Source organism: Alosa pseudoharengus, unplaced genomic scaffold (assembly GCF_046254945.1).
Source record: "Alosa pseudoharengus isolate Yale_2024_CS ecotype anadromous, Long Island Sound unplaced genomic scaffold, YU_APseudo_1.1 YU_APseudo_1.1_scf_6, whole genome shotgun sequence".
Taxonomy (NCBI): domain Eukaryota; kingdom Metazoa; phylum Chordata; class Actinopteri; order Clupeiformes; family Clupeidae; genus Alosa; species Alosa pseudoharengus.
In genome coordinates, this window is record NW_027468848.1 from 39,396,903 (window position 1) to 39,423,932 (window position 27,030).

Sequence of the window (27,030 nt, forward strand, 5' to 3'; positions counted from 1 at the left end):
TGAGTGTCTTTTCTTTTGATTGCCAATCCACAACATATTATGAGCTATGCTATGCTGTTTTTGTCACTTTCTGTCCTGTGCTTTCTGCTGAGGAATGCTAAATTCCTTTTTCTTTCCTCTTCCCAGAAATCTGTAGGGGAAGCGTTTAACATCATCAGTCAGCAGTCCACCGCCCGCCCAGGCTGCATCATTGAGCTGGACGTGATCACAGACTTTGTACGTAACAACTCTGACTCGCTACTATTAGGCTCAGGAAACACTTGCAAAGTACATTAGAAAGTGCTAGTTATAACTAATTGGGTGATTTCCACTGTGGAAAAACAATCAGCAATCCCAATGAAGGATATTTAGGGGGAAACTGTGTTAACCCCACATACACACACACACTCTCTCACACACTCTCACACACACTCACTCACACTCACACACACACACAGAGGCCACATTTGTTCCTGCTGTTTTACTGAGCGCTGCGGGCCCTGTGCCATGCTTTGTCCTCAGCAGGGGAAGCAGACCCAACTGCTGCACGTGTTCGAGGAGGACCTGATCTTGGGGAGCCAGAGGCCCGATGGAGAACCACAGGAGGCACCACCTACAGACTCGGGTAGGGGGCCTTCTGGAACTTACTGTGACATTCTCTTTGAAACTCCCTGTGTCAGAACAGTAGCATGAAGAAACTCAGTTCAGCACATACATCATTTAAAAGCCCCATGTTGTTCATTCCTCCTTGACAAAGAACTTTCAAGTTTCAGACTGCAAACACGTGTACAAACACACACAGATACAAGGCAGCGCAGATTTTGGTGCTACCATGATGTTATACACCTAGTCCTAACAGAATCTGAGCAGCGAGCAACTCTGTTGCATTGAATGCTCTTTGTCCGCATTGAATGTCCCGGTTAAATTTTGTAGCACCATATTTCTCATTCAAAATAGCAGAGCAATGCGAACAACACCAAGTAAAATAGAAACGGGGCGTCCGTCAAAAGGTCTGCTCAAAGTGTGGCGCTGCATCTGGGCTTGCAGCGATGCACTGCGTCCGGGTCAGTTAGGACATTGCAGTCTAAAACAAAGGCACTTGAACTGATTTTGTGGCTGTAGCTTGTGCGGATGTTGTTAGGACTACAGACTGTACAGTAGGTGTTAGCTGGTTTGTAACCACTAGCAATGAGGTTGTGTCTGTTTTCCAGCAGGATTATACAAAAACTACCAGTTTGCATGTCACTTGGAGGTGTAGCACAGGCCAAGGAGGAACCCATTACACTTTCTAGTGAATACACAAATTAACATTCAGGCCATCCTTAAAAATATTCTTGTTTGCAGTAACAGCCAAAAAAAAAAAAAAAAATGGGTCGGTAGGTAGGTCAATATTTTTTTTTTTTCAAGATTCAAAGTAAAAAAAAAAAGTACAATTTTGGTCATGGTAATTACGTAGGTATGAAATTACACAAATGTGCATATCGTGACGTAACTGACTGGGTCTTCGACCCGTGCCTTTAGGCGCACCATTGCAAACCTCATTCTGATGCAGGTTATACTGTATAGACCAGCCTTTCTCAAACGTCTTTGACCTGAGGCCCGGTCATGGCAGACTTTGAGGTCATAGGGCTCATCTACATGTACCCAGAAAGAAGGCTACAATAGCTCTTGGCCACGTTATATTGAAATTTGACTATACAATACTTAATGCTATACAGTGTATTATACAGTCTCTGCTCTGTTTCTATGGAAGTTCCAAAAAACGTCATTCTATTAATTGTCGTTAAATAAATAAATAGCCTTTCAACAGGTTGAAGCGGAGCTTTGATCAACGTTATCGATTAGTTTCAGTTTCTCTCGCACAGACACGCATTGAATGAATGCTCATACCACCACTTTATTGTATGGCTCCATGTTTAATGGCATCGATAGCAGAAACGTTTGTTTTCTTTTTTTGTCGGCCCGCGGTTTCTTGATCAACTGTGCAGCAAATTATCAGATGAAGTACCAGGCCTAATTTCACTCCACGACTCCGCGGACCAGCAGTCTCCACGTTGCGGACCCATCTTTTGAGAAATGCTGAATAGACCACAACCAATTTCAATGGGCACAGTTCTTCCATAACTTCGTGCCAAGTAAAAGCGTTATCAGTTTGTGTGAATGAAACGAAGCGTATAGGCCATAGTGTGACATGCGTAAAACCAATGGTGTAGAGATGACGCCACAGGGTTTTATTTAAGTGAGTCTACGTTTGCATGTAGGCAATTTATATTCACAATACTTAGGCCTACTAAAATAAATATTATTTTATTTGTATTGGTTGTATTGGGAGTAAAAAAAACAATCGGTCGGTATTAACGCAAGTTTACAACCGGCAAGTCGGTCGGACTAAAAGGGGAAAAAAATAAAAATTTGGGTCTGTTCTAAATTGACAGGGTCGGTCGGGTTACGGCAAACGAAAATAAGGATGGCCTCATTTACCCTAGTAAACAAAGCTAAAGTATGTGGCCTTGGCAGAGGTGTGTGTTCTATGATTGCTGCTAGTTGTTAGTTGTTAGTTGTGTCCTCATGTTCTCCTCCATCTGTGTTGCAGCCTGTGGCCAGTCTGTGTTCTCTGCCAGGTTTTTCTTAGTGGTGATGGAAGCCACACCCACCGGGCGGTCCCTGCTGCACATGTGGCTCCTCCAGCTCTCCGCTGAACCGGTCTCCTCGGGTATGACTGCCCATTCAGCCCTGTAAAATTCCCCCTAGGCCACTGCTGTGTCCATGCCATGCATGTTTTCATATACTCGCCTGGTCTTAAAACACCTGCATTCTCACCTTAGTACTCTCGGAGCAAATACTGTGTCCTGGCATCGATATTGTTCCCTTTTCTGTCGTTTGCAGGTGAAGCGTCCACTCCTGCTGGCCCAGACCAGAGTGGCTCTGGGTTGAGCTTTGGGCAGCTGTCCTCTCCAGGACAGCCTCAGCGGAGCGGAGGGAGCCCCTGCGGCCTGCACGGCGCCTGCCGTCTGACTCTCCACAGTGTGCGCGTCTTCAGCCAGGAGCTGGAGCTGCCCGCCGGCGTGGAGGTCATCAGAGTCACACCTGCGGCAGGTGAGCGGCCGGACGCACCTGTTTGCTCTCCTGCGGAGAGGGAGGTGGACGCGTAGCATCAGTGTGAGCGGCAGGCCCTTCTGGTTTGACTCCTGCCGGTCAGACCTAATTGGTCAGTTTGTTTTTAACGACCTGTGCCGACCCGCTGGCACGCAGTGTCCTCTGTCAAGGTGCTGAGCCTGGCAACCTGACAAATGAGACACCCAGAGGAGAAGAGGCCAACTAGGCTGGAGTGTGTGGAGGGCTCTGTTTTGACAGATGATGTGGCTCAAAGTTACTGGAACTTGGGTCACATGCTGCCTACAGTGCGATAACATTATGGGCATATCTCACATTATGGTGTCAAGTCATTTTTATTTATAAAGCGCATTTAACATGTACTTAGTACAATCCAAAGCGCTCCACACACAAGACATTGACACAAAGACAAACAATGCTGGACGGAGCGGCGTAGTCGCCAGCGTACCCGTGACATCAAGACAAACAAACAATTTACAAAACAACAAAAGACACAAGACAGGTGCCGGACAGAGCGGCGTAATCGCCAGCGTACCTGTGACATCACACCAAGACATAGGCTACACAAATAAACAAACAGACAAATAGACATGACAGTAAAGCAAGCCTGTCTTTACAAAGACAATAGGCTTACAGAACAAGACCAGACATGAAACAAAACAAACGGACTCAGCGCTCATGCAGACAAAGATAAAGACAAACAGAAAAACACTCAAAAGCTCACAGTCAGCTCCCACAGATGTAATCTCTCACCAGACACCGAGAAGGTATCTCTCGTAGTGCGGTCATCAGGCATATTAGCGACAGGCAGAATCCTCACTAGTGGACTTGGATGTTGTGGTCGGGGTCTCGGACTCGAAACAGGTGTTAGGCTAGCGACAAACCGCGTTGAAAAAAGCGCCTACAGATGCTCATTATGTTCATCTTCAAGAGTGCACACTTCGACAGGACACATTTATACATAAAAAGACGAAAAAGACAAACATTCAAACATAAACAAGAAGCTAGACGGAGCGGCGTGACTCGCCAGCGTACCCGTAACCTAGCAACTCCTCATGTCTGTTGTGTGATATTTATGGTTCTTAGCAGACACTTTTGTCGCAAGGTATTTACAATGACATCAATTAACATAACGTTAGCATTATACATGTGTGTGTGTGTGTAAAAACGTTAGTTACAGACCAAATTAAATTTAACAGAATAATAACAATAACCATAAGCATACTCACAATGTACGACTCTAAAATAATTAATTAGTTAGATAGATAGAAAAGTTTAGCTGCCAACCCATAGCATAGAAAAGCCTATTACTGTTGCTCTTGATGTGTCTGGTGGCTGCTGGACAGTGTGGGTGCCAGATAATTGAATGAATGTGTGAAGATTTCATGTGGGGTGGAATGTGTCAGTTGACTGACCTTGGCAATGACTCTTGACTCTTGTAGTGTTTCTGTCCTTCCAGGTCACTTGAGCTCCTCATCTCTTCAGCCTGCCGGCCGAGCGCCCTACCTGCTGGCCACCTCCTGCTCGGACGCCCAGGTGCGCTTCTGGAGGTGCGGCCTCGCGCCCCAGCCCCTGGTGGAAAATGAGTCGGAGTACGTGTGGGAGGAGTGGCCTCTCTTGGTGGAGGAGGGCTCAGCCAATAGCAGCGCGTTCAGCGTCTCCAGCGAACCAATCGCTGTCTGCTGCTGCCACACTAGCCGGGTGGTGGTGGCCTACCGTGACTCCACTGGCCCTCAGGGGGACCAGCCGAAGGACTCTCCGCTCCTCGTGAGCATTTTCCAGTGCGAGTCCACAGGAGGCTCCCAGTGGGTGCTGGAGCAGACGCTCCAGCTGGACAGTCCCAGCGAGGCCAGCTGGGACAGAAGGCTGTCCACCGGGCTGGCCAATGGCAAGCATGGCGGCGGCGACGAGTGCCCGTTCAGCGGCCGGAGTACTGTCCACCTAGACTGGGTGTCCAGAGAGGACGGCTCCCACATCCTCACCGTGGGCGTGGGCTCCAGGCTGCACATGTACGGCCCTCTCCTGGTCAAGCCGCCTGAGCTGGGCCTCTCTGACGGGGGCAGGGACGGGGCGTGGGATGCCTCCCGGCTGGTTCTCCTGCGGGCAGTGGACCTGGTGTCGTCGGTGGAGGGCTCGCTGCCCGTCCCGGTGTCCCTGTCCTGGGTGCGGGACGGCATCCTGGTGGTGGGCATGGAGTGCGAGATGCACGTTTACTCCCAGTGGCAGCCGCCCGCCCCCGCCCGCTCCGCCAGCGTGTCCAGGGGGACGGACTCCGGCAGCGTCAGCTCTCTACTGGCCGCCGCGAAGCAGGACAGCCACACGGCCTCCCCTGTGGCCTCCAGGCAGCCCCTGACGCGCTCCCTGACCAGCCTGGCGCAGAAGCTGAGCGGCGCCGGGGGAAAGCGCGGTGGACCGGAGCTCCCGGCCCAGCTGGAGGACAGCGGCCTGTTCGAGGCGGCCCACCAGCTGTCCCCCACGCTGCCCCAGTACCACCCCGTCCAGCTGCTGGAGCTCATGGACCTGGGCCGCGTGCAGCGCGCCAAGGCCATCCTCTCACACCTGGTCAAGTGTGTGGCCGGCGAGGGGGTGGTGCTGAAGGGGGAGGAGGGCTCGGCCGGCGCGAGCGGTCGGCAGCGCTCCCGGACCTTCAGCGCGGGCGGGGGAGGCACCTCGCGGGACGCCAAGCTGTTCCAGCGGCCCGAGGCCGCGTCCGACTACGCCGAGATCGAGTCCATCCCGCCTCTTCCGCTCTACGCGCTGCTGGCCGCCGACCACGACTCCTCCAGCGGCGCCACAAACGAGCCGGTCAGCGCAGGGCCCGACAGCGGACGCGGCTCCAGCCCCCGCAGCAACCCGCCCAGCGCCTACGAGCAGCTCTTCCAGTCCCCCGGGATGCCCTCCAGCGCCGACGAGCCGCCCGACCCGTTCCAAGACGACGACGAGGATGGCCAAAAGGCCAAAGTGATCGACCTGTCGCAGTACGGGCCCACGGCGTTCGGGCCGGAGCACGCCCAAGTGCTGTCCAGCTACCTGCTGCAGGCCAGCCTCCCGGGCCTCACGCGCATGGAGCAGATGTCCCTCATGGCCCTGGCCGACACCGTGGCCTCCACACGCACAGACATCGGAGAGAGCCAGGGCAAGGCCCAGGGTAAGCATCAGGAGTGGTCAGCAGGTTTGCCAGGGCTCTTTAAACATCACTTAGTCAGATGTTGTTGGTGTATTTCACTAATGCTACAGGACATGATAAACAAGTACAAATGAATGAATGGCAGTTTTCCAAGGTAGTTTGTATTCTCTTTGAGATTTACTCTCTGGCTTACTTAATGTTTTTGTGCCCTTGGACAGAATATGCCAAAAACGCTTTTCATTCCATTTCTGCAGCTTCTGTGTCATGAGCTGAACTGTCCTTAGCACTGTAGCTTGTGGATTTGTGAGTGACGTGAGTGTGTGTGTGTGTGTGAGTAAGTGTGTGTGTGTCTGATGTCCTGCTGTGTGTGGGGGCCGTGGGACAGGTGGCGAGACGCTGGACGACTGTGGCCTGAGGTTCCTGCTGGCAGTGCGTCTGCACACCTTCCTGCTGACCTCGTTGCCCCCTGCTCACCGCGCCCAGCTGCTGCACCAGGGTACGCAGGACTGACCCCGCTCTGCCCAACCACCTTGCCTAAGGGCAGATAAAAATACACACACACACACAAACTCCCTACTTAACAGTCATACACTCACAATTTTACAAAACACTCCCAACACTCCCGACACTCTTCAGTTGAAACAGTGGATGGGTAGGGAGTGCTGATAGAACACAGCGTGCTCACTGGGCTCTGGGTGTGAGCGTGGGGCTGTGTAGGGCACCCTGAGCATGCTGCTGGGGATCTGACTGCTCTCCCTCTGCAGGGCTGTCCACGTGCCACTACGCCTGGGCGTTCCACTCGGAGGCCGAGGAGGAGCTGCTGAACATGCTGCCCGCGCTGCAGAAGGGTGACCCCGCGTGGACGGAGCTCCGGGCCATGGGCCTGGGCTGGTGGCTCCGCAGCACCCCCCGCCTCCGCCGCTGCATAGAGAAGGTGAGTCCAGCACACAGTAGTCCAGTAGGCCTGACCATCCCATTTATGATCCTGTAAATCCAGCACACAGTAGTCCAATAGGCCTGCGAATGACGGCACTTATTATCCTGTCAGTTTCAATGCTGTTGTGCTCCAATTCAAGGTGGATATGTGTTCAGTATTTTCATTTTTACTTTAGTTTTGCAATGTGCTTTTCTATAGAGTGTACATTACCATTTGGCCTAGCGTAGCGTTTCATGGCGATAGCTTTGAGTGCTGCACATGTAGCACGCTGTAAGGGCGCTGTAGTGATGAATAATTAGCTTCATTCAAAATGCATGCATTTCTTACTACATCACACACCCTGCTACCTTTAACCATAAGGGAGCAGTGACTGTATTTGATGGTGTAGCTTCCATACATTGCTGAGCACTTGGTGGCACTGCGGGGTGTGTGAGCTAGTGTGCTGAGTGCATGCGTGTGGAAGACTTCACAAGGGCTCTCATGGACCCTGGGCCTCTCTTTCCTTCTAAATGATACGCCTCTGCTCCTTTTACAAGCTGTGCAAGGCAAACTCATTTGTTGAGATGAAATGTGTGTTAGATCAAACCCCACTGGCACACTCACAGACACGCACAGGGCGCTTTGATACACCTCCATCTCCTCTATAACGAGCCTGGCTAAGTGGAGTGCATTGAGGGCTTTAATCACACTGACCTGAATAGAGTGTGCCGACTCACGTCCTTCGTGGCCTCCCCCCCGCTGTGTTCCTGCAGGTGGCCAAAGCAACGTTCCAGAGGAACAACGACCCCCTGGACGCAGCACTCTTTTATCTCGCCATGAAGAAGAAGGCTGTGGTGTGGGGCCTCTACAGGTGCCCGCCTCCTGCTCTTTTTATATCAGACACACTCACTCACACACACACACACACACACACACACACACACACACTGGTATATATACTGTACTGCTCAAAAAAATTAAGGGAACACTTACAGCTTAAACCTTCCACCCTTTCCTCCATTCTCAAACTACATTCACAGAGTGTCTGACAGTTGTTGCAAAATAAAACACTCGCCTCAAAAGTTTTACTTGTGCGCAGAACCAAACAGTGTCAGAGTACTGATCCAGTGTATGATTGAAGTGTTCCCTTAATTTCTTTGAGCAGTGTATATATATACAGTGTATAGTGTGTATATATATATATATATATACCTTGTGTGTTTCGGTGTTTCGTGGAGCCACTAACACGGTTTTATCGGTTGGTGTTGCAGGTCCCAGAAGAACGCCAAGATGACGGAGTTCTTCAGCCACAACTTCACTGAGGACCGCTGGAGAAAAGCAGCACTGAAGAATGCCTTCTCCTTGTTAGGGAAACAACGCTTCCAGCACTCTGCTGCCTTCTTCCTACTTGCAGGCTCCCTCAAGGATGCTGTGGAGGTGAACACACACACACACACACCGGTGTGAACTCCTGATCTCCACTTTTTAAGCACCCACTCAAAGTAACATGATTGGGATTTAGCAGATGCCTTCATTCAGAAGGTCAGGGATACGTAGTGGTCACACTGGGTTGACATGACCACTGCTTCCACACACACTCCACACACTATTCAGAGGTACAAATTCAAGAAATTTCAGGAGATCTTCAGTAATGATTGGAGAGCATAGAGTTGAATGATCACACAGAGGAAAAGTCTGCCACAGATCTGTTGAGACCATTTCCTGAAAATAGCGTTCATCTTTGAACTTAAGAAGAATACAGAATAGTTATTTTCCGCCACAGTTTCTGCTCAGTAGTCCTAAAGGGCGTGTTTCGGCTGGTGTTCTCCCTGGCCTCTAGGTGTGCATAGAGAAGCTCCAGGACCTGCAGCTGGCACTGGTCATCACGCGCCTCTATGAGTCCGAGTTTGAGATCTCCTCTACGTACAAGCGCATACTGCAGAGGCACGTGCTGGGTCAGGACCCTCATATGCCCCCCCACTCCGACCCCTTCCTGCGCAGCATGGCCTGCTGGGTACTCGACCACTACAGCCGTGCCTTGGACACACTCCTGGAGCCTCCTGCGTCAGCAGTGGACCAATCAGGTTCCAGTGAGCACAAGGCACAGCAAGGTACAGTTTGACCCTTTTGCGTAACGCTTACTCATGCCCGGGGGGGGGGGGGAAAGAATCTTCTGGAAAGTCTAACATGCGTGTGCATATTGCGCTGTCTCCTCAGGACCAGTTGCCATGTCTCCATGTAACCCAGAGGTGTTCAACTTCTACACCTACCTGCGCACTCATCCCCTGTTGCTGCGGCGACACCTGGGCTCGCAGGAGAGGCGGGGCAGGCTGACGGCCGAGGGCCGAGAGGAAGACTCGGTCACGCTGGTGGAGCGCCGCCTCTTCTTCACCGCTGCCTACGCTCACCTGCAGGCGGGCTGCCCACTGCTGGCCCTGGAGGTGCTGTCCCGCCTGCCCAGCGCCATCAAGACCAGCAGCCCCCCCGGGCCGGACAGCCCTAGCCACGAGCTGCCCGCCGAGCAGAGCAGCAACGCCACCGAGCCCGACTGGTCGCAGCCCCTCTTCAACGGCTTCGGCTCGGCCTGCGATTCGCCGTCCTCGTTCAATCCCAGCCGCTCCGACTCGGCGCTGAGCTTGGACTGGAGCCAGCCGTCGGCCAGCATGGTGGACGAACCCCTGGACCTGAAGTGGGACAGCGACAAAGATGAGGATGACGAAGAGGAGGAGGAGGAGGAGGAAGAGGAAGGTGAGACAAAGCAGGCAGAGGTGGATGAAGCTCCGGTGTCGTCCAGCACGAGGGCCTTCCCCGACCCGTCGGCTGCCTCCAGTCCGGCACAGGCTCCCTCCGAGGCCGTGTCCAGCCCCGCTCCCAAGGCACTGGCTGGCGACGACATCCAGGCGGCGCAGCTGAAGTTCCGCGCCTGCCTGAAGCTGCTGACGTCCGAGCTGCGCACGCTGGCCTCCGGCTGCCCTCTGGACGGCGGGCGCCTCCGTCAGCAGCTGGCCGTGTGGCTGCAGCGCGAGGTGGAGGCCCTGGAGTGCTGCTGCGGCTACAGCCCCTGCCCCCCCACCCCGCAGGGCTCGCAGCCGGCCGGGGACAGCCACCTCTGCCTCTCCCCCGTGGCCGAGGCCTTGTCCGGGGGAGCGGCGGCGGCGGGCCGGGCCGGGGCCGGATCCGGGGCTGAGGCTGTGGCCGCCCAGGGCAGGAGGCAGTGGCTGCAGAGGAACCAGCAGCTGCTGCGCATCTTCCTGAGCTACTGCAGCCTCCACGGCTCCCACGGGGGAGGACTGGCCTCCGTCCACATGGAGCTCATCCTGCTACTGCAGGAGTCCCAGCAGGTGACCAGCACCAGGCCCCACACACACCCCACAAACACACAGCCACACACATGAACTGGTACATGCACACATGGCATATGCACCTATAAAGATGATTTAGCTGCTGAAAGAGTGTCCGCTAACTCCCAAGCTCTTATTCTCTTGCTCTGTTTTTTCACACATCAGTTGACGTAGTCACATAAGCAGTCATTTGAAATGTTTGAAAAAAAATGACCTAGTTCTTTAGGAAGTTGCTATTGTCTTCAGAGAGGGGGCGCCAGTGAGCTTTGTGAGTTTAGACTAGCAATTTCAGAAACACATACACACACACACAAACACAAACACACACACACACCCCTTCACCCATTGCTGATGAATAAAGTAATGTTCTCAGAGATGGCAGGGTAGTTTGACCTGGAACTGTCTGTTGGTTTCTTTGACATTCTTTTTGTCAGTCTTTCTGTGGAGATCACTTCAAACTAGAGTTCAGTAGACTTGTGGACTGAGATGTAAACTAGAGAGCATACTAAAATAGGAGAGAATATCTGTATTTGTACATCACACACAGACACACACACACACCCCTATAGCTTGACCCTTAATGTTGACCACCCTGTTTTTTGCCTTGTAGGATGACAGCGTGTGTTCAGCGGTGATTAGCCCTCCGCCTCCTGCCACCATTCCGCTGCTCCTGTCCTGCATGGGCGGCTCCCGGACCGTGGTGGCCAACCCTGTGTCCCACCTGACCAGCATCACTCACGACATCCTGCGCACCATCAACGCCCTAGAATCCCCACCGCACCCCGACTCCGTCAGCAGCAAGGTAAAGCCAGGAGGGACGCCACGCCTGCTGCTGCCACAGCACAGCTAGCCCTCCAATAACCAACCAATAAGAGCTGCTGTTCTAATCTGGCCCTCTCATACCACCAATAAGAGCTGCTGTTCTAATCTGGCCCTCTCATACCACCAATAAATGCTGCTGTTCTAATCTGGCCCTCTCAGATCACCAATAAGAGTTGCTGTTCTAATCTGGCCCTATCAGATCACCAGTAATTTGTCACTGATAGTGTTCCTGTCCCTGCTTACAAAGAGCATCAAATATGATTGACCAAATTAAATACCCATCTTTCCTCTGCAACCTGATAGTAACTTTTGTGCACTTGACCGATGGGAAATCACCTTGTCCATCTACTCATCCACTTTGGCCATCTGACTGTCTATCTATCTAATAATTGTATTTATTTTCTGGCTGCCCCAATATTCTTTTTTTTATCTAAAGAATTTAGTAATATGCCTTGAAATAGCTCAATTTCAACAAGAAATGAACATACTTAAAACTATTACAAAGTAACAGTCCTTTGCTTTAGACTTTCCTCAAAATGAAAACTGATATCCCTGGCTTCCTCTTTGCATATGTCAAGCAGGGAAAGGTGTGAAGATTGATACAAGAAAAATAAATAAAAACATACATTAAAAGAATATTGATAATTGTTAATAAGTTAATAATTGTTAATGATTTATCATTTGATAAGCATGGTTTTTGTGTTGTCTTTGCAGATCTATGTGATGCATGCCTTGGCTTCCTCGCTGTCTGCCTGTATCTACCAGTGTCTGTGCGATGGACACCCGTACAGGTCAGTTCCAGCCGCCTCTCACTGGCCCCTAATCTCTGCTGTAGTCTCCGCTGTGGCTCAACAACATGGTGGACCAGCTGCCCCAGTGGACAGCTCTCCACTCTTGTGTAGATGTCTATGTACAGAATTGGAAGTAATGTCCGACAGGTGTCTTTAAGGCCACCTGCTTTGGTTGAAGAACTCAAGACGTCTCTCATTTTTGCAATGAGTGCTTTGGTGCATATGTGCCAGTTACAGACAGAGAATGTTTTGCTCATGCTGTTTGTAACGGCGTATAGGCTCCGACATGAGTGCGCCAACTCGTTCTGTCACTTGCCCACACACATAAGCGCTGACACTTTTAACTGACAAGCATTCCATGAACAATGGATTTGATTGAGTGGCGCCAACAGAAATAGAAGTGCATCATAATGAACACAGTGGCGTGGGCAGAGTTCAGTGTTGGTGTGCGTGGTTGTATAAAACACAATGGAGTCTAATGGGATGGAATGTCAAAAGCAGAGTGAGCCACACTCATGTTGACGTCTATGTGTGGAGGCCTTTAATTCCAGCCGCAGAATTGAGTCCCTCAGCAAGTGTCTTTGTCAGACCATGTGGAGTGTTGCCTCAGCACCAGGCCCCATTAGCCCACACCTGACCACCTTCACACAGCTGCAGCTGCTCCCACAGGCACGGCAGCTTACGCAAGCCTCTCCAGCGCACACACACACACACACACACACGCGCCCATACGCGGACGCACACACACACACACACACACTTCTTTTATCTGCATGTCTCTTCCCGTCTTTGTCTCGTTGTCTATCTCTGTCTGCCTTTCTGTCGCCCCCCAGTTTCTCAGTCTAATTTGTTCTGAGCGCTGGGTTTCTTTATCCTGACGTACAGGATCTTCAGGGAGCATGTTTGTGCTCCAACCACTTCATCTGCATAATTCATTAAAGTGAATTGAAGAGGAAAATCCTTCAATTCCATTTTCTCATTACGAGGCTGAGCTGAGCGCGAGCAGTGCTGAGCTGAGCTGAGCTGAGCTGACTTGAGTGAACTCGGAGACCGGCCGCTCCAGGGACCGTGCTGCTGCTTCCGCTGTCCCTACACCCACACCACAGCCAACCTGACCACCATGTCCAGCTGACAGCCGGACCACTGATTGCACTTTCACAGGCACTGCACTGGAGTGTGGCTGGTGTTTTGGCTGCCCTGCATGATGTGTTGATCTGTTTTCATCTGTTCTTTTCTCCTCTCTCTCTCCGTCACTCTCCTCTCCTGTGTTGTCTGTTGCGTCCACTCCCCAGCCCGTCTCTGCTGACCTACATTGCCCTCGCGTTCTTCTCACCTCCGCTTTCACACTCGTGACACTTGTGCACTCGTTAGGGTTCACATTGGGAATTCTGTCTGGTCTAACACTGGATCCCAAATCGGCAGTTTGACCCAATCACTCTTCGGTGTGACCGTCATCTGACCCAGGAGTCCTGTGACTGCCGAATGGCCCACGGCCTGACGTGACATTTCCGAGTGAGAGCTTGTGCACAGACAAGGCTTCTGTGTGCTCTCTGGCTGTGGGCTGGCTGCTTGATGATGGCGGACAACGTGTGCTTTGATAAACCAGTTTCTAAACGCATCTTGTGAGAAATCTACATTTGTTTTGTCATGTTTGCGTCTTGAAAAGATGTCTTAAAAGGGTTGCTAATGAATCATTAGCTTTTCTGGGGAAATGCAGGTAATGACCTATTTTAGAGTATGGCTGTTGTTACTTGTTTATTCTGCGATGTTGTTATCTTCCGTTTGCCATGTCAGTACGTCAGAGTTATGTAAGCATCAGTTGCTGGAGACATGAAACACTCCCCAGAATAAGCCTGTTCATCTTTCATAGTCTCCTTGACCGGTGTGATCCAACAGCCCGATGCTTCTCTGTTCTGAAGGAATAACTAATTTGTTGTTCCACAGGCCACGCCCCTCAGCCCTGATCAGGTGTTCTCATTTGTGTGATGTGATGTGGTGTGTTCTGTGTGTTAGTCAGGTGAATGGCATCATGGGACCGGTGTACCAGAGTGCGCTGCATTCCCAGCATCCACCAGGGCGCGGCCTCAGCACAGAGGAGACCGTTCTGCCCAATACCCCCCCAGCACAGTGGCCAGGTGACCATGTTTGTCTTGAATTTCCCCTTGGGGATCAATAAAGTATCTATCTATCTATGTTTAGGCCGAGAGGGCTTTGAAATGTGTGCTTCCTGTTGTTCTAGAATGAGGTGGTGAGTTGCTAGAGACCTGTGTACATGTGCATGTCTTGCGCCCCCTGCAGGTGTGGCGGCGCTGGTGCGTCTGCTGAGCGCGTGCGGAGGGGAGGAGGGCCGCGCTGGCCTGGGCGTGCTGCTGTGCGAGGTGCTGACGGCTGTCTTCCTCAGCCTGTTCGTGCACGGCCTGGCCACCCACTCCAGCGCCCAGCTCTTCCGCGTGCTGGCGCACCCCCTCAACAGCAAGCTGTGGGTCGCCGTGTTCGGGGGAGGGGCGCGCCTGCCCACCGTCACCAAGGACGCCCCCACAGGTGAGTGGGTCAGCGCCACGCCAGACGAGGGATGACCACTGCACTGAGAGAGCAGCCCCTCTCCACATCTCTGATTAATTATGCATAATTATTAATGGAGCATAATCAGTTGGTGGGAATATTCATGATGCAAGTAGGGTCATAATAAAGATGAATGATTGATATTGGTGATGGTGTTAACAAAGTAAAGAAAAGAGACCTGGATGGAGTTGCTGGATGGAGTGCATGAGACGAGCTGATGTTAGCGGTTGCTGAGGTTGATGGCTCCCCGACCTTGTTGTCCTTAGTGGCCGCCGTTGCCCATGAGGAGTCGGACAGGAAGCAGAAGCGTTTCCGGCTGCGCTCGTCCCGCAGTAGCTCCAGGGAGTCTCCGGCCGAGAGCCCGCCCAGCCCGCCCACCCCGCCCTGCGAGCCCCACCCCTCCAGCGTCACGGAGCGCTTCGTCCCGCCCGAGCTCAGCATCTGGGATTACTTCATCGCTAAGGTCTCACCTCACTCATAGCAGATATACTGTAGGCATAAGGAAATGTTCTCTTAGTTGTAGTAAATTAACGATCTTGTTAAGATAAGTATAAGTATATATATACTCTTTTTGATCCCGTGAGGGAAATTTGGTCTCTGCATTTATCCCAATCAGTGAATTAGTGAAACACACTCAGCACATAGTGAACACACACAGTGAGGTGAAGCACACACACTAATCCCGGCGCAGTGAGCTGCCTGCAACAACAGTGGCGCTCGGGGAGCAGTGAGGGGTTAGGTGCCTCGCTTAAGGGCACTTCAGCCGTGCCTACTGGTTGGGGTTCGAACCGGCAACCCTCCGGTTACAAGTCCGTGACTTCTAATCAACCATAAGTAGTCAGTCCTCTTGTTAGGTAACTGGTGATTGAGCTAATAAGCTGGCCAAATGTGATTAAGTAGCCCTTTAATCTGAGAGTGATTGGTCTCCTGTTGCTCCCACAGCCGTTCCTGCTCCCCTCCGACACCAGGCTCGTGTATGACTCTGAGGAGAGCCTCGGCAGTGAGGATGAGGAGGATGAAGATGAGTACACGGACGCCTTCGACTCCAGCTCCCCTCTGCGAGAACATTCCAACCACAACTCCTACAGGTGCCCCTCACTTAGACCATTCAACTCCTAATGCCAGAAATCAAACATCAAAAATGTCCATGTGAAAAGCTCAGTTGTTCGGACTGACTGTGGGTGTGCTACTACGTGCTCTTTTCTCAACAGCTGGTGTCTGATGCGTCTGGCCATGGTTCAGATGGTCCTGTCCAGCCTGAGGTCCTTCTACCCCATGGCAGGCCACGACCTCATGGGTGAGCACCCAGGACCCAAGGGGATGATCTTAGTCTGATGGGTGGAGGGTGGTGTAGCTCAAACCAGAAGATGGGTAATATCTAATGTGGTACCAGTGCTCTCTTGTTGAGGTCACGTGTCCAGTTAGTTTTCTGTGAGCCTGTGAAGCTCATGTTGGGCCATGAGAGGAAGCTCTTTCCTGGAGATCAACGCTGCAGAGTGGAGGGGAGGGGAGAGTAGTTGCCATGGAGACTGTCTGTAAACAGCTGCCTCTGCATCACACCACATCCCTGTAGGATAGACGTGCTTTAATGTACAGGGCTCATACAATATTAATGAGTGTGCTTGAATCTATGGATATATGTGCTCCCTTGTGGTAGATTTGTCATGTATATTCTTTGTTTATGTGTGTGTGTCGCTTTATGTGGCATTACATGGTGTTTGTGTATGGTCTGTGTGCTTATACAATATTTATGAGTGTGCAAGAGTGTATGTATGCTATGTTGTTCCCTGGTAAGTTGTTGGTAATGTAATTTTATTTGTTTGGTGTGTGTGTGATGTCTTACCTCCCATGGCTGCGAAATCTGGGTCAATGTGGAGGGGGTTCCAATCCCCACTCAGCCTGTAGAGAGCAGCCTGGAGGAGCAGGAGTTACATCCACATTCAGTCATTTGGGAAACACATTTGCTCTTCATCAGCATGGCTGTTCCCTATTGAACTCGGAATAGCAGTAGCATTTCTTTTGAATTATTGTGTGTGTGTGTGTGTGTGTGTGTGTGTGTTCATATATGTACTAGTGTGTGTTTTCATGTCTATTGAGAGTGTGTATACTATGGTATGAATGGTGTGAAAGCCTTACTGTACAGTATATTGTGCGTTCATGGTCTTATTGGGGACTTTAGGTTATGTATATATTTGGCTTCATATGTGTGTAGATGTGTGCACAGTCAGACAGTGTATTGTTGTGTATGTATTTATGGTGTGTGTGTGTGTGTGTGTGTGTGTGTGTGTGTGTGTGTGTGTGTGTGTGTGTGAGATCAGACCTCCCTGTAGGTTCTCCTCTGTGCCATGCTGTGCTCAAGACCCTGCAACGCTGGGAACAGGTGCTCCTCAAGAGGCTGGAGATCTTTGGAGGCCCCCCCCCCAAATACATCTCCACCCACCCCCAGGACGACAGCTGCGCCCCTGGGCCAGCTCTGCTCCGCCACAAGGCTCTGTATGAACCCTCCAACACCCCTTTCAGGTACAGCGCCTCTTACTTACCACCGCCTGCATTATTCATCCCAATGATAAAACAACTCTTTGTTTCTGAAGTGCATCAAAATGACTTTTAAATGATGAATGCTTTGAAGGAATTCTTGATCAGTCTGATGCATATGTGTGGTAAGCTGCCTGTATCCGGGGGAGGAAGCGCACATGGAGCTCTGTGGCCCTGTGACAGGATGCAGATTTTTCGCAGGCTCTCCTTCCCGCTGTCTCTGATTTCACCAGACTTTGTAGATTTGTACTGTTTGATGTGTAGTGAAAGTGGATGTGAGTGTGTGAAGGTGTCCTGTGGGGCCGTATGTTCTGCTGCATCTTCATCTTTGATGTCCTCGTGCACAGTAGCCGCCTGACTGACCCTCTAACCCTTGTGGCTTGTGGCTGCAGGTCCCAGCAGCACGCTGCGCTGCCCGTGCGGCGCCTGTGGCAGTACCTGGTCAAGCAGGAGGAGGTGCAGGAAACCTTCATCCGCAACATCTTCACCAAGAAGCGGGACCAGAACGAGGTGCGAGCCCCAGCCCAGCTCTCTCTCTCAGCCACTAGGGGTCACACCCTCTCACCTGCCTACTCACCTACCCACCCACCTGCTCTCTCTCTCTCTCTCTCTCTCTCTCTCTCTCTCTCTCTCTCTCTCTCTCTCTCTCTCTCTCTCTCAGCCACTAGGGGTCACACCCTCTCACCTGCCTACTCACCCACCCACCCACCTGCTCTCGCTCTCTCTATCTCTCTCTCTCTCTCTCTTTCTCTCTCTCTCTCTCTCACCCACTCACCTGCTCTCTCTCTCATACCCACTCACCTGTTCTCTCTCTCTCACTCACTTACCTGGGCACTTTCTGCCACGCCCACTCCACTTAGCATTTGAGTTGGTTTGTGGGTTGTCTATAAAGGCAGTTCTGCCCTACACAAAGACAGAGTTAGCTTGATCACGTAGGTTTGGGCTACAAATACTTAGGCCTTTGATGATATCAGCTGTGTGTTAAATGTGAAATTAAGGGTCACACTCCTATATGATTCAGATTGGATGATTTGCATGTGTTGTGAAATCAGAAAACATCGAGTTGCTTTTTTTAACATTGCAATGTTGGTGAATGAATGAATGCTGAATTGTTGGCTGTTTTTGTATGACTTGTATCTGTTCCAATCATTTGTCTTGTTTGTCATTGTTTGCATGACCTTTTTCAGTGAATAATTTCATGATGATTGATACCAGTCTGACTGCTCAGCCATTCTTAGACTAGATGGCTGGTGCACAGCATTTGAAATGAGAATGATGTAGACAGTGCAGTGCCACAGAGCTTGACAATGCTGTGTTGGACATTGCACTGGAAAGACCACTGTGACACAAATATGAACAAATTTTACAGTCTGAGGTTGTGTGACCATGTGTGTGAGGACAACACAGCTGGGCTGTAGTCTGACCACATGGTCGTCCCACTCCTAACACAAACCTGCACTCACTCACCTGTCGCATGTGTTGAGTGTATGTGTGCGCTGATTAACTGCCTAATGTGTGTGTGAGTGTCTTAATTTGTGTGTACTGTTGATCCTGCATGCCTCATCACCTGTGTCTCTTGTCTGATGTCTCGTTTGGTTAAAGTCGTTGGAAGACAGCAGGGATTATGGGAAATGTTCAGGCGCGGACGAGCCTAACCTCAACCAGGTACTGCCTTACTGACCATCACGGGAAGAGTGTGGAGTGTGGAGGTCGGGGGGAGAGAGAGGCTCTGGGCCATTACCAGCAGTGGGACATGGTGTGCTAGTAGCGATGTGTGTGTTCCACCCAACCAAATGTTTCCCTGGCATCTCAGCAGGGGTGTGCAGCAGCTCCTCACTGAACTCACGTGGTGCCAAGTCTTGTTTGACCCACAAAACACAGCCTGTGTTCTACAGTATTGGTCATTTGGCTATGCTGGAACCTCAGGGATGAAACTCTTGAAGTCAGACACCCCATTTAATTGACTGGTTTTATATAACTAGCACTGACAACTGAAGAAATGTAATGTAATTGGCCTTCAGTGAGTTGTGAAGACATGTAAGAATGTCATGGAGCTGGGAGATGTTTGGTGAGTTCTTTCAAGAACCCTTATGCAACATGTCGACCTGGCTTTGAAGTGTTGAAGCTCTCTGTGGAGCAGCCATCAAATTTATGTCTGTGGGCCATGTTTTGTGGGTGATAACCTGGTGTTAAGCTTTAGGACCCCTCCTTGCACTCTAGTTACCAGAGGAGCAAGACCACTAGTACACAAACAGATGACCCAGTGGTTTTAGACCTTAACACCACGTTTACTCCCCTCAAAATAGATAGCAACATCAAGATGGAGTTACCATGGGGTGTTCTGGCCTATAGCATCCTTTAGATCACTACAAGTCATACTCTCAAACCATCTCTAGCACCTACTGTGCCTCTGAGAAGTGGATGGTCCCCCACACAGTGTGTGTGATGTCAGTGTGTTGTGATGTTTCCAGACATTAGCAATAGCAGTGCACTAATCACTCTAACCCCCAGCACACACATCTCACAAGCTCACTCATATCATGTGCAAATGCATGCAGCCGTGTGTTCATGTGAATGATGGAGGGGACATCCCGGTGGGGGTGGGGGGGGGTGTGATGATGTGTACTGCATGTGTGTGTCTGTGTGGTGTCTCACTGCGGAGGTCCTCTGCTGCACAGATTGAGGCAGATCTGGGATACCCAGGTGGAAAGGCCCGCATCATTCACAAGGAGTCCGACATCATTACAGCGTTTGCCATCAATAAGGTACTCTCACCCCCCCTTATCTCTGTCTGGAGCTTTGCTCAGATTCTGGAAGAAGTGACCTCTCTCGTGTCGTGTTTAAAACTCCTCGCTGTCTCTTTGCACCAGGCGAACCGTAACTGCCTGGTCATCGCCTCCACGCATGACATCCAGGAGCTGGACGTGTCGTCCATCCTGGCCACACAGATCCTAACGTGGATCGACGACGAAGCAGAAGTAGAGGCCAAAGGGTGAGACACATGCACACACATACACACGCATGCGCGCACACACACACACACAAACGCACGCATACACACACACACGCATGCAACAAGGACAGGCATTTTATTTCTCACACATACGCTAAATGTCTAACCCACTCATAAAAACACTCTCAAGTGGACACATGATCCTCTGGTGTCTGAGGGACTGTTTGTGAGGTGATTCCTCTGAGACTCTGTGTGTAATGGGTGTGTGTGTGTGTGTGTGCTGCTTGTGTTTCCAGGGGTGATGAGTTTCTGGTGGTGCACGCACGAGATGACTTCACCACCCTCCATGGCACCACCCCCTACACACACAGCAGCCCCGGCACACCCATCAACCTGCCCTGGCTGGGCAGCATGCAGACTGGCCGAGGGGCCTCCGTGGTGAATACACACACACACACACACACACACACACACACACACACACACACACACACACACACACACACACACACACACACAAAAATGTACTATTATGTATTCATAAAAACACTACATATCAAATTATACATTGCCATTCATTCAAGTATGGCCACATTTGCACACATTAGACACTTTCTTATATACACACACACTCACACTCACACTCTGACCCAGGGCAACAATCATGCATTCAGTTTTGTTCCCACATCAGCATTCATGCAAATACATACATGCTCTTGCACTGACATTCTTCAATTATACATACATTTATTTGTGCACAAGGGCCCTACGATACACATTCACTCACATTTTTATTTGCAGACACGCACAGATGCACAGGTACTTATACGAATGCCCATGTTCACATATGCTTAAACATGTCCCTCATACAGGACTTACACACACATCCACGCTTGCTGCCTTGTTAGGGTCCTAACTTGTGTCCAATCATCCTCCAATTGCAGCTCATCAAGAGGAACATCAACAACGTGAGGAGGATGGCCTCCCACCCAACACTCCCCTACTGTAAGAACCAGAGCACCCTACCCCAGACCTAGAAAACCTAAACCTTCCCTAATGACAAGCATGGAGATAGATCAATTACACCTATTTCACTATAAGTTACTAATATCAGCTTATTTTTCTGGATCTTTTATCTCTTTCTGTGTGTGTGTGCGTGTGCGTGTTTGGTAGACCTCACTGGGGCTCAGGACGGCAGTGTGAGAATGTTTGAATGGGGTCACTCACAACAGATCATCTGCTTCAGGAGCCCTGGCAACTCGAGAGTGACACGAATCCGTTTCAACTACCAGGGAAACAAGGTAACACACACCTGGGCAACACACACCTGGGCGCCTTTTTGCACTGTAAAGACTTATTGCATTTCCTAGACCTAGAACATGCAGTTCCTACAACCCCTTTTTTGGAGCATTGGGACCGCATGGATGTGGGGATTAAAGAGTGTCTCTGACTGCAGTTCCTGTAACTATTTGAGCTCCTACTTTGGGGTAGGTTCTTTTCCCTGTGCATAGGAACCATATGCATATCCATAGCCATGATGGTGTAGTGGTTAGCGTGGATGTTTTTGCACGGGAGCCTAGACTGCTCAAATGTGGTTTGAAGCAGCGATTTCGGTACAATTGCTTCGAACGTTTCAGTGTTTCACAAAGCCTCGTTTTGCCCATCCCTACCGAATGCGCCTAATGACCGGCATAACGGACAAATCACTTGAACACACAAATGCATGTGCTGAGGCACTCAGGGGCATAAAGGAAGTAGATGGCCACTCATCCATACAGTAGGAGGGCATGAGGCCATTCTGTACGTCTAACAGCCTCTGACTCTGTGTTGCCTAGTTTGGCATTGTGGATGCAGACGGAGCCTTAAGCTTGTGGCAGACCAACACAACAGGGAACACCCCCAAACCTTTTATGGTGAGTCCCATCACACACACACACACGCACACGCACACACAGAGTTCTTCATGCTTTGAATGTTGATCTGCAAGTAGCAGTGAGTGTACTGTATCTCAGCTGTGTATATGTGTGTGTTACGTGTAGACTTTGCAGTGCCATAATAAGACTGCTCATGACTTCGTCTTCGTGGGGTCATCCTCACTCATCGCCACAGCAGGGTTCTCCACAGACAACAGGTACACACACACACACACACACCCCATATACTCCTATTCAGCAGACAATGTGCTCACTCAGATACTTTTAAGCATTTATATTCCTCCTACATTCATACATAAATGATAGAAAATTGCAGGAAACTGTCTGGCACCCAAGTCAAACTAGTAGTAGAATTCTGCTCATTACTGTCTCATCACTAATTGGCCATCGCTCTGTCCTGCCTGCTGTGCTGATGTCTGTTCTCCCCCATAGGAACGTGTGTTTGTGGGACACGCTGGTTACACCAGCAAACAGTTTAGTCCATGGTGAGTGTTACACACACAAACACAGACATACAAACACAGACATACACACCAACCCCGACATACACACACAAACACAGACATACACACACAAACACAGACATACACACCAAACACAGACATACACACCAACCCCGACATACACACACAAACACAGACATACACACACAAACACAGACATACACACACAAACACAGACATACACAATGTCTTGTCTGGATTGACTCTCAGAAGCAGGCTTGGTTAGTCTATGGTTTACTCTCCCTTTCATTTCAGCATGTTCAGATCCTAATCCAGACTGTGTTCTTGTGCACTTGTCTCACTGTCTCTCCAAACTCCCTCTCCTCTTCCCCTCTCTCCTGTCCTGTGCTCTGGTCAGCCTTCTGCTGTCACGAGACCGGCGCGACAGTGCTGGCCATGGCCCCTAAGCAGCAGCTGCTGTTGGCTGGCGGCCGGCGGGGCTGGATCAGCGTGCTGGACCTCACTCAGCGGCAGCAGCGGCAGAGCTTCCAGGCCCACGACTCGCCCGTCAAAGCGCTGGCGGTGGAGCCCAGCGAGGGCTGCTTCATCAGCGGCTCGGCCGAGGGCAACATCAAGGTGGGCCAGAGGGGAGGACGTCACGTGGGTCACTTCAGAGAGCTTAGGAGAGAGCGCTGGAATGTCATGGAGCCTCTGTCACACTCAGGCCCACATGGAATCAGATTTTAGTCTTCTAAAACGTAGTTCCGGTCTTTGATGTTATTAAAACCCAAAGCAGCCATTCACGTTGACCGCATCTCATTCTATATTACGGTGCCACAAATTGATCCAAAAGTTAGAATTGCTGCATGTTGGCATTGCTAGGCTAAGAGTCCATGGCTAACAGTGATGTTAGAACAGCTAAGAGACTCTGTTGGGCACCACACAAAGTGGAATCAAACAACTCTCATTGAAGTATTGTATGATGTCTTTAACCACCCCCCCCCCCCCATTATCCTACCTCTCTTCTTACAATGTTTCTTTTCCCTCTCTTCCTCTCCCTTCTTCCTCCGTCCCCAGGTGTGGAGTTTGCTGACGCAGACCCTGCTCCACTCCTTTCCCAACGAGCATGCGCGCCAGTCTCTCTTCCGCAACCTGGGCACCGGCGTCATGCAGGTGGAGGCTGCGCCCTCCAACCAGGTGTTCTCCTGCGGTGCCGACGGCACCATGAAGCTGCGCGTCCTCCCCGACCGCCTCAGCGTGCAGGCCAGTCGAGCCAGGAACAACGTCAAGTTCATCATCTAGACACGGAGCATTCCAGACTCCATGGGGATGGAGGTCACCTGGAGCAGGCTTATCAGCTTCCTCTAAACTACACTCATCGTAAAGCTCCATGGCACTCAGTCTGGAGTCTGCTCCAGCTGCTCAATGTCAGGAACCTTGGCATGTCATGAAGGGTCAAGTCCAACACCAGGGCCATAACTGCACCCATTACACACTGGGGCATGCACATGGCTGCCTGAGCCAAACCTGTTGGATAAGGTCAGACTTTGGGTATACAGTGCATTGTGGGAAGAATAATCTGGACAAGATCATGGTAACAAGCTATTAAAGCACAACATATGAGATGTCCACCTCAATAAGGAACCATTTAACTGCTATTATTCAGCTACCTTTATCAGAGCCTTAAGTCATCTGCAATATAAGCCGTCTAGTGGTATATTGTGAGTGTAGCCTAGAAATGAACTGATAAGTGTCCTTATAACCTACGTATTTTACTATGTTAGTCGGATCACATGGTACAGAATAGCCTCATAAATCATGTGGATGTGGTGAGCAGATATCAAGCACAGCGGTGCACGCTATACTTAAGAGCATTTTCAACATTCATGAAAAAAGCTAAAGGCTAAAAAAACAAAGCACTTTCTCATTGTGGATATTAATTACCTTTTAGACAAAGTAGTGTGCATTTCTTGCACAGTTTATCTTGTATGGTCATGAAAACTAAAATCAGTGATGTGAAAATCCTATATTCTCTTAAGATTTATCCATGTATAACTATCAATTTTCTAGCTTTACTAGGTGGCTAGCATCTATACCAGATGGTTTTGTGTGCGTGTTTTTTTTAAATCTGTTAAATAATATAATTGGGTCTGCATTTTTCTTGCTGCCAAAAATGTAAGTTAAATAATCATCCTCATTGCCTTGAGAGAATCATGCTATTGGGAGGAGGGCTTAAAGTCCTTCAGTGTTTATCATGTTACTGAAGCTGGGTCAAGGACAAGACAGCCTCAGAAACGTTGTGCTTATCAAGTGAACAGATTGCTTACGTGCGCCAATCAGTAAAATGCTACTAGAGAAAACTGTACATTTGCTTCCTATGTGGAGGAAAATAAATGATTCATTTTATGGTAATTATGATTTCTTTGTGTAAATATAGAAATAAGTAAGGACATGATGATGTGACTTGAGAACTAATGACAGCCTGTGCTTTACAAAACATTTTCTGTTGAAAATGAGTCATATTTATTAGCAATACGCCTTACAAAGGACTGGCATGCTTTTTGTTTTTAGTTTTTTTAGTAGTTTTCTTTTTTTTTGTCAATTTTATTACACAAAGGACATCAGCCCTTCCCTCAGCTTCCAAGTCCAGTTTAGACAGTATACTGCTTAATGATGAAGATATTAAAAGCTCCTTTGTGACATTTACTGTAGTTTTTTGTGCCGGCGAGTGAGATTGCTGTGAGATTGGACTGCCCTTTGTTGTCGCTGGCCCTGTCTCTGTTGCCATGGTGAGCACAACACTACTACATGAGCTGGAGAATTGGTCCATCGTCCTCATGGACAGAGCAGGAAGTGACTCCCTCTCCACCTGTAGCCTCTCGAGCTTCTCTCTCCCCCTCTGAAATCTTACAAATGTGAATATACTCAGAAGAATCTAATTTTATAAGTATAAAGATGATTGTAAATCTGTCTGTAAAATATGCATAAAATGTAAAGATATAATAAAATCAACTTGATTCAACGTTAAGAGATTTTCGTGGCAGTATTGTGGTGTTATTATACTGATTATCTTTAACTGGTTACTTGTATTGCATTCTGCACATACTTGTATGCTCTGCAGGTTGTTGTGTGCTTTATCTTGAGGACCACACAAATGGACTGCATGAAGCAATGCGATTTTCAATGGGTATTGTAGGTAATGATTGGCCACACTAGTGAAGCATCAAACTGCTGCTTATTTCTGTGAGGCTGTGCTTCTGTCAATTTGAGTCTTCCCTGCTGGAAAGGCAGCAGACTGAGCCACTTAGACTGGTCTGTTAACTAAAATGTTGACCGTGGGCACAAAGACCTGAGTAGGACATCATTTGTCACACTCTTCACATGCTAAGCATTAAAGATGTCTGTTTTGTAAGACTGTGTACATTAAGCATTATCAAAAGGAGGCCAACTGAGAAGTCCAAAGACAGACTGATGACAGAATGATTTAGAGGCTGATCACACATGCAACAAGACATGCGAGCCTACCATGTGTACTGTACCTGTGCCTATACAGAAGGGTGGGATACCCTCACAAGCACTGGTGACAGCCACAGACTTTAAACATGAAGTTGTGTCTATCTTTTATTATACCAGAGAGAACAGCCTACAAGTGAAGCACTTGTCAGCAGTCTCTTGATGGTCCTCACAGAATTGTTCAAGCACATTCCACCTACCATACAAGCCCTGTGTGTATTGGTTCCTGTATTGCAGGAGAGGAACTTGATGAAGACATCATTTGTTCTACTTAGAACACAAGCTGCTCATTGGTGAGTTCAGTGTTTTCTTACCCTAGGTGAGGATGATAGAACGTGAACATGAAAGCCTTTGACATCAGTGAAACTAAATCATTAAACAAAATGGCCTTGTCCTTAATGGGACCTGGGGGATGTAGCTCCCTGGTGGCATCGGGTGGTGACGCCTATATTAATAGGCCACTGAGCCATTATTCAATTTCATGGCAGGCAAGTGTGTTCACCTACATGCTGATTCACGCGCTTACCATCACTATTTGTACACCAGCTCTGTGACTGCCAGAGTGGAGCACTGGAGACAAGCTTGGAACTCGCCTCAACCAGGACCACTCATATACAGGGAATGCAGGCTTGACTTGGACTCCACTGGTCTTTTGTGTCTTGGACTATTACACTGGTGACTTGGAAAACACTGGGACCTCTTCCGCTGGGCTTTTGTGACTCGACTACAGCGCTGATTGGCAGAGTGGAAATAACTTGCACATGAGTAGAAAGCAGATGTTTTTTATTAGTTTGATTCATTCCTTCCGAGGCTCTCAGGACACATCAGGTGCTCCTCACCCCCCTGTCTTCTGGTAGCACACAACAGTGTGGCCTCGCTGGAGAAGAGTCTGTTTATTTGCTAATCCTTCAAGTGGTGGAGGCACTTTACATACACCAACCTACTTCAGGAGGGGCGGTCAGGTGCAGCACAGCGTAGATGGAGGCAGAAACATTTCAAC

The 27,030-nt window shown here is 49.7% G+C and overlaps 2 protein-coding genes across 6 annotated transcripts in view; one reads left to right on the forward strand and one right to left on the reverse strand.

Moving 5' to 3' along the window:
* The window catches only part of dmxl1 (Dmx like 1), a 37,966-nt gene extending 12,417 nt beyond the window's left edge, over positions 1-25,549 (forward strand). For 2 of the 5 annotated variants that reach the window (XM_076270448.1, XM_076270449.1), the window contains exons 15-45: positions 127-216; positions 502-604; positions 2,573-2,692; positions 2,866-3,075; positions 4,553-6,241; positions 6,606-6,716; positions 6,985-7,154; positions 7,910-8,007; positions 8,408-8,573; positions 8,977-9,247; positions 9,354-10,477; positions 11,088-11,279; positions 12,014-12,090; positions 14,104-14,225; positions 14,389-14,631; positions 14,919-15,115; positions 15,595-15,740; positions 15,864-15,949; positions 16,971-17,172; positions 17,580-17,697; positions 18,790-18,852; positions 19,866-19,952; positions 20,058-20,179; positions 20,437-20,578; positions 21,085-21,145; positions 21,314-21,441; positions 21,976-22,053; positions 22,180-22,271; positions 22,507-22,559; positions 22,936-23,153; positions 23,595-25,549. In XM_076270448.1, coding sequence (XP_076126563.1) covers positions 127-216; positions 502-604; positions 2,573-2,692; positions 2,866-3,075; positions 4,553-6,241; positions 6,606-6,716; positions 6,985-7,154; positions 7,910-8,007; positions 8,408-8,573; positions 8,977-9,247; positions 9,354-10,477; positions 11,088-11,279; positions 12,014-12,090; positions 14,104-14,225; positions 14,389-14,631; positions 14,919-15,115; positions 15,595-15,740; positions 15,864-15,949; positions 16,971-17,172; positions 17,580-17,697; positions 18,790-18,852; positions 19,866-19,952; positions 20,058-20,179; positions 20,437-20,578; positions 21,085-21,145; positions 21,314-21,441; positions 21,976-22,053; positions 22,180-22,271; positions 22,507-22,559; positions 22,936-23,153; positions 23,595-23,819 — 6,804 coding nt within the window. In that variant the 3' untranslated portion in view covers positions 23,820-25,549. The remainder of the gene's footprint in view (positions 1-126; positions 217-501; positions 605-2,572; positions 2,693-2,865; positions 3,076-4,552; positions 6,242-6,605; positions 6,717-6,984; positions 7,155-7,909; positions 8,008-8,407; positions 8,574-8,976; positions 9,248-9,353; positions 10,478-11,087; positions 11,280-12,013; positions 12,091-14,103; positions 14,226-14,388; positions 14,632-14,918; positions 15,116-15,594; positions 15,741-15,863; positions 15,950-16,970; positions 17,173-17,579; positions 17,698-18,789; positions 18,853-19,865; positions 19,953-20,057; positions 20,180-20,436; positions 20,579-21,084; positions 21,146-21,313; positions 21,442-21,975; positions 22,054-22,179; positions 22,272-22,506; positions 22,560-22,935; positions 23,154-23,594) is intronic. The other 3 variants (XM_076270451.1, XM_076270452.1, XM_076270450.1) reach the window with 2 other exon arrangements.
* Positions 25,550-26,796: 1,247 nt separating this feature from the next.
* Positions 26,797-27,030, reverse strand: part of hsd17b4 (hydroxysteroid (17-beta) dehydrogenase 4) — a 21,272-nt gene continuing 21,038 nt past the window's right edge. Inside the window, exon 24 of the mRNA XM_076271446.1 lies at positions 26,797-27,030. This exon is cut by the window's right edge and continues 740 nt beyond it. The gene's annotated coding sequence lies outside the window, so the exon portion shown is untranslated.